This window comes from Oncorhynchus mykiss, chromosome 24, assembly GCF_057628025.1.
Source record: "Oncorhynchus mykiss isolate SJ-2025 chromosome 24, ASM5762802v1, whole genome shotgun sequence".
Lineage (NCBI taxonomy): Eukaryota > Metazoa > Chordata > Actinopteri > Salmoniformes > Salmonidae > Oncorhynchus > Oncorhynchus mykiss.
The window spans coordinates 11,691,104-11,697,103 of NC_143045.1; the positions used below are offsets into that span (position 1 = coordinate 11,691,104).

The 6,000-nt window shown below is 43.2% G+C and overlaps 1 protein-coding gene across 1 annotated transcript; it reads right to left on the reverse strand.

Annotated features, from left to right (window-relative positions):
- Window positions 1-1,788: 1,788 nt before the first annotated feature.
- On the reverse strand, window positions 1,789-3,469 carry LOC110503734 (RING-box protein 2). Its single transcript, XM_021582219.3, has 3 exons — window positions 3,078-3,469; window positions 2,606-2,653; window positions 1,789-2,194 (listed from the first exon to the last, which is right to left on the reverse strand). Exons 1-3 carry the CDS (start codon window positions 3,241-3,243, stop codon window positions 2,076-2,078), a joined length of 333 nt encoding a protein of 110 aa, XP_021437894.1. The 5' UTR covers window positions 3,244-3,469; the 3' UTR covers window positions 1,789-2,075.
- Window positions 3,470-6,000: the final 2,531 nt, after the last annotated feature.

Consider the following 6,000-nt stretch of genomic DNA (forward strand, 5'->3'; position numbering starts at 1 on the left):
GATTGATCTCTTTGGCCTGAATACCAAGCGTCACGTCTGGAGGAAACTTAACACCATCCCTACGGTGAAGCATGGTGGTGGCAGCATCATGATGTGGAGATGTTTTTCAGCGGCAGGGACTAGAAGACTAGTCAGGATCGAGGTAAAGAGGAACGGAGAAAAGTACAGAGATCCTTAATGAAAACCTGCTCCAGGACCTCAGACTGGGGCAAAGGTTCACCTTCCAACAGTACAACGCCCCTGAACACACAGCCAAGACACCACGGGAGTGGCTTCGGGACAAGTCTCTGAATGTCCTTGAGTGGGCCAGCCAGAGCCTGAACTTGAACCCGATTGAACATCTCTGGAGAGACCTGAAAATAGCTGTGCAGCGACACTCCCCATCCAACCTGACAAAGCTTGAGGATCTCCAGAGAAGAATGGGAGAATCTCCCCAAATACAGGTATGCCAAGCTTGTTGCATCATACTCAAGGCTGTAATCGCTGCCAAATGTGCTTCAACAAAGTACTGAGTAAAGGGTCTGAATACTTATGTAAATATTTCCAATTACAGTTTTTACTTAATTAGTACAATTTCTAGAACTGTTTTTTGATTTGTCATTATGGGGTATTGTGTGTAGATTTTTTTTGTAATCCATTTTAGAATAAGGCTGTAACATAACAAAATGTGGGAAAGGTGGACTTTCCTGAGGCGCTGTATATACAGCATAAAATAAAGTTATAATCCTGCCCGTCTTCTGCTCATCAGCCGGGAAAGTAGGGAAAAAAACGATTTAATCCATTTTAGAAGAAGGCTGTAACATAACAAAATGTGAAAAAGTCAAGGGGTCTGGATACTTTCCGAAGGCACTGTACATTTACAGTATCAAAGTGAAACCTGTTTTTATTTTCCATCATGTTTTCGCACTGTATACACATCACCTCAGCTATTATGCAACACAGGTCTTGTTTCATATCTTCGTGCACTCAGTTGGTAGAGCATGGCACTTGCAACACCGGGGTTGTGGGTTCAATTCCCACAGGGGACCAGTACATAAATGTATGCACTCACTACTTACGGTAAGTCGCTCTGGATAAGAGTGTCTGTAAAATGGAAACTCCTTGTATCCAAAACAGCTTCTGTAACTTTGCTGATTGAGACTGAGTTGGCATGTATATTTAATTGTCCAACAGTTTTCATCTAAGGAGCATGACATGTTCAAATGTAGGAAAGGTGTGTTTGTATAGAGTGGGAATTGATACAGGTCTAATTTTCAATGGAAACTACTGGGTGTAACATTCCTACACAACATACAGGGCTGCTTGTAACCATAGAGAAGATGAGTAAGGAAAATGTTTTCAAACTTTGGCTGTTGCCATGCAAATATCCATCGAAACCTTTGCCAAACCATTCATGCGTTTCAAATTAAATGCATGTTATGATATAAGCAGTATATAATATTTCAAGTTGAACGTACGATTATTTCATCATTTGAACGTGACTATTCTTATGGACGTGTGACTTGTCTAATTGGCATGTATTATGCAATTATAATGCCCCAATTATGCAATCTGGGAAGTTCTCTGGCTAAATACAGTCCCTGCAGCACCATGGATCCAAACCCCAAAAGCCTACACATGGTGCCGAGACAATCGTAGATATTCTGTAATCATTCTCTTGATTAGAAGGTGAAGTATGAAATGTGCTCTTACAGGTAGCAAGGAAGGCAGACACCTCATGGTCTGAGTTCAGACTTCATCTAACCATAAACCATCACATTAAAATGCTAAAGGAAGAAATAACAAAGCTATGCTTAGACTTTTTAATAACCAACTTTTTTCTCACAAAAAAAAGTTAACCATGACACCAAGCGCAGCAACTATCCTCAGTTCTTCAGCATTGCCCTGCACCTGCCGACATTTCCATCGAAGAGTGGGGCAAGGACATCTTCACCAAGATATTGGCCATTCAATCTATATCTTAGCATTGAAGAAATGACAGCAGCAAGCACACACAATGTACATAGAAGGTTGCAGTATTGAGTTCGGTCTCCTGTCCAAACTTGCAGTGGAAGGATGGGGAAGTTAGAGGCACTTCATTTGCCGATTCTTTGCACGACCCAGTCCTGCTGGCACAGTGGGCAGCGATTGTTCTGCTTCACCCAGAGAGACATGCAGCAATTGTGGAAAGAGTGGTTGCACTCTCCCCATACCACTGAAAGAGGGGAGACAGAAGCAGACTATGAAATGGTGTGCTACATGGTATTTTCAAATGCAGCATGTCAGCAGAAGAGCTGAATAGATGGTAAAGCATATTGGTACACACAAAACCAATATGTTTTATCCTAATGCATACACAGGACAAATTCTGCTTTACCAAGGTTTAGATAAAGCCAGTGTATCACATTTTAACCCAATATACCAGACTAGGAACTCAGGTATATCTGTCACATGCACATCTGCTGTGAGACCAGTAGGAGTTTTCGCCAAGTTCAGGATCTATAAAATGAGTATCCAGGTTTCACCCAACACTGGAGCAGACACAGGGTCATACTGGTCTGATAACACCAAACTATACTGTTTGGTGTTATACACATGTTGGGCTAAGACGTTTAAAGTGGCTTACCGACACAGTCCTCTTGTTTATTTTCAGCCTGACACCGCAAGCATGCATCTGTGGAGAGATGGTACATATCAAGGAAACCTTGCTAACTAGCTACTTAACGTTAAACTGGTGCACAGCCGTCGCTGACCATTCCTGATTTGTGACACATGGACTGATACAGCTGGCTAGCAATTATGTCCTACCAGGCAATGACTTGGGCCATGTTTTCAGAATTCTAACGTTAACCTCCTAGTGTTAGCTTATTAGCAAGCTAACATTAGTTGTCTATTTGCTAGCTAGGTACGAGTTAACAAACTAAGCTCTCCAAATAGGAAGCGTTCTCAGTCTGTCTGCCCATGATGATGATGATGATGATGGACAGCTCTTAATCAGTTTAGATAACTGACTGACCACTAAGCTTTTGTATTTAGCTTGTTGTTAGCTAGCTTAATGCTCATCAAGAGTTGGCTATGGGTGTAACACACAAACTTACCCATAACTTGGACCCTACAGATGGCGCATGTATCGCACTCCACATCCCAGCTCCACATTGCAACAGCATTCCATTTCTTGAGAGAAAACATCTTGTCACTGCTCGATTTTGACCCAGAAGTAGAGCTGTGAGAGTGAACTAAACCCGGCTCTTCACCGTCTTCCATCTCTGCAATAAACTAGCTAACAGCAAAGCAAAATGGACGAAAGAAGCTAGCTAGCTCGTCAGTGGAGTTTGGATGTTTTAATCAGCAGAGCAAACAAACCAGGGGGCGGTCGTGCGCTATAACACATCTGCAGTACTACCAAACGAACAGATGGCAGAGCCAAAGATTAAAAAGTAGCCTACTGTGAATGAAGGTAAAACTCGTCTTCTTTTCTTCTGCTTCTGGGGATTTTATGTGGCGGTTGGCAACCAACTTTATGGTGCATTACCACCATCAACTGGACTGGAGTGTGGACTAGAGACAGTGAAAGTCTAATCCTACCCAATAATCTCGTATCCCTAAAGAAACGAAATACACGATTGAATACTACATCGCCTGAAGATTTCCCCAGCAGTTCACTTAATTCTGGCTCTTCAAACCCATTACTCCTCAAATCTAATTACAATCGCTCCCTTTCTCTCATATTTCTGGCATGGAAATAGAACATGTTCCACTTTCTCCATCTCCTCCTGACAATGATCACATCTCCCAGTCGGATGTTTCCCCACCACTTCCAATGTACTATTTAGCCTTGTGTGTCCCAGTCTCATCCTTGTGATGACACTTTCCTCCCTTCTCTCTCGGCCCGAGGACCTTTTCCTGGATCTTATACGTGTCTTCCCTTTACTCTCCCTGTTCCACAACTCTTGCCACTTATTTTCAACCACTGTTCTTATTAATCTCTCGGCTTACACTTTACTGATGGACAGTTCCGTCTCAACATTGGGATAACATTCTCCTCCTCATTCCCCTCTACTCACACATGAGCTGGTACCCAGAGGAACATCACAAATACCCCATCTTTTGCAACACTGCAAAATGTCATACAATATGTCCTGTTTGCTCTGAGACACACATTAATTTAAACTCATCAGTGCTGCACAGGAGTCAGAGTAGATGACTACTCTGTCTGGCCTCACCAACAGTGGCCATAAACTCCATTGTGTGAACAGATAAATTATCCGTTGCTCTTTTTGTTACTGCCAGCTTACACTCAGGAACACTAAAAGCTGCACCTGTCCTCCTTGTTTTAGGGTCCTTAGATCCATCTGTGAATATATTTAAGAAAGCATAGTATTGTGTCCTTAAATGTTCACTTACAACTGAATCTACTCCTTAACATGTCTTACCCTCTCAAGCAAACCTAGATCTATCACTGGTTGAGGGAGAAACCAAGGTGGGATGGCAGAAAGAACCACAGAGGGGCTAAACTCCCTCCCAAACAACCCCATCTCTCTCGCCATGCAGTTGCCTATCCACCCAAAACTTTATTCAGATTTCATTCATGTTCCCAGCACTCTAGGAGCACCTTTTTGTTGTAGGATGTGTAACCATATGTCCTTGTAGATTTACCCAATATGTCATGGATAAAATCTAATCCAATCACATTTTATTTGTCACATGCGCCGAATACAACATTTGTAGTAGACCTTACTGTGAAATGCTTACTTACAAGCCCTTAACCAACAATGCAATTCAAGAGTTAGGAAAATATTTACTAACTAAACTAAAGTACAAAGTAACACAATAAAATAACAATAATGAGGCTATTTACAGGGGGTACCGGTACCGAGTCAATGTGTGGGGGTACAGGTTAGTCGAGGTCATTTGTACATGTAGGTCCGGGTTTGGCCGGGGTAGGCCATCATTGTAGAAAAATAATTGTTAATTGTTCTTAACTGATTTAAATAAAGGTTTTAAAAAGGGATGAGTAAAGTGACTATGCGTAGATAATAGACAGTGCGTAGCAGCAGTGAAAAAGCAAAGGGGGGGTGGGGGGTCAATGTGTATATAGTCCGGGTGGAGCTTTGTGGGCACTATGGTGTTGAACGCTGAGCTGTAATCAATGAACAGCATTCTCACATAGGCGTTCCTTTTGTCCAGGTGGGAGAGGTCAGTGTGGATTGCGATTGAGATTGCGTCGTCTGTGGATCTGTTGGGGCGGTATGAGAATCGTAGTGGGTCTAGGGTTTCTGGGATGATGGTGTTGATGTGAGTCATGACCAGCTTTTCAAAGCACTTCATGGCTACCGACGTGAGTGCTACGGGCCGGTAATCATTCATAATTTAGGCAGGTTACCTTTGCGTCCTTGGGCACAGGGACTATGGAGGTCTGCTTGAAACATGTAGATATTACAGACTCGGTCAGAGAGAGGTTGAAAATGTAAGTGAAGACACTTGCCAGTTGGTCAACTCATGCTTTGAGTACACGTCCTGGTAATCCCTCTGGTCCCGTGGCTTTGTGAATGTTGACTTGTTTAACGGTCTTGCTCACATCGGCTACGGAGAGCGTGATCACACAGTCCTCCTGAACAGCTGGTGCTCCCATGCATTCTTCAGTGTTGCTGGCCTCGACGTGAGCATAAAAGGCATTTAGCTCGTCTGGTAGGCTCGCACCACTGGGCAGCTCCCTGTTGTGCTTCCCTTTGTAGTCCGTAATAGTTTTCAAGCCCTGCCACATCAGACAAGTGTCAAAGCAGGTGTAGTAGGATTCAATCTTAATCCTGTATTTACACTTTGCCTGTTTGATGGTTTTTCTGAGGGTGTAGCGGGATTTCTTATAAGCGTCCGGATTAGTGTCCCGCTCCTTGAAAGCAGCAGGTCTAGCCTTTAGCTTGATGCAGATGTTGCCTGTAATCCATGGCTTCTGGTTGGGATATGTACGTACGGTCACTGTGGGGACGACGTCGTCGTTGCACTTATTGATGAAGCCGGTGA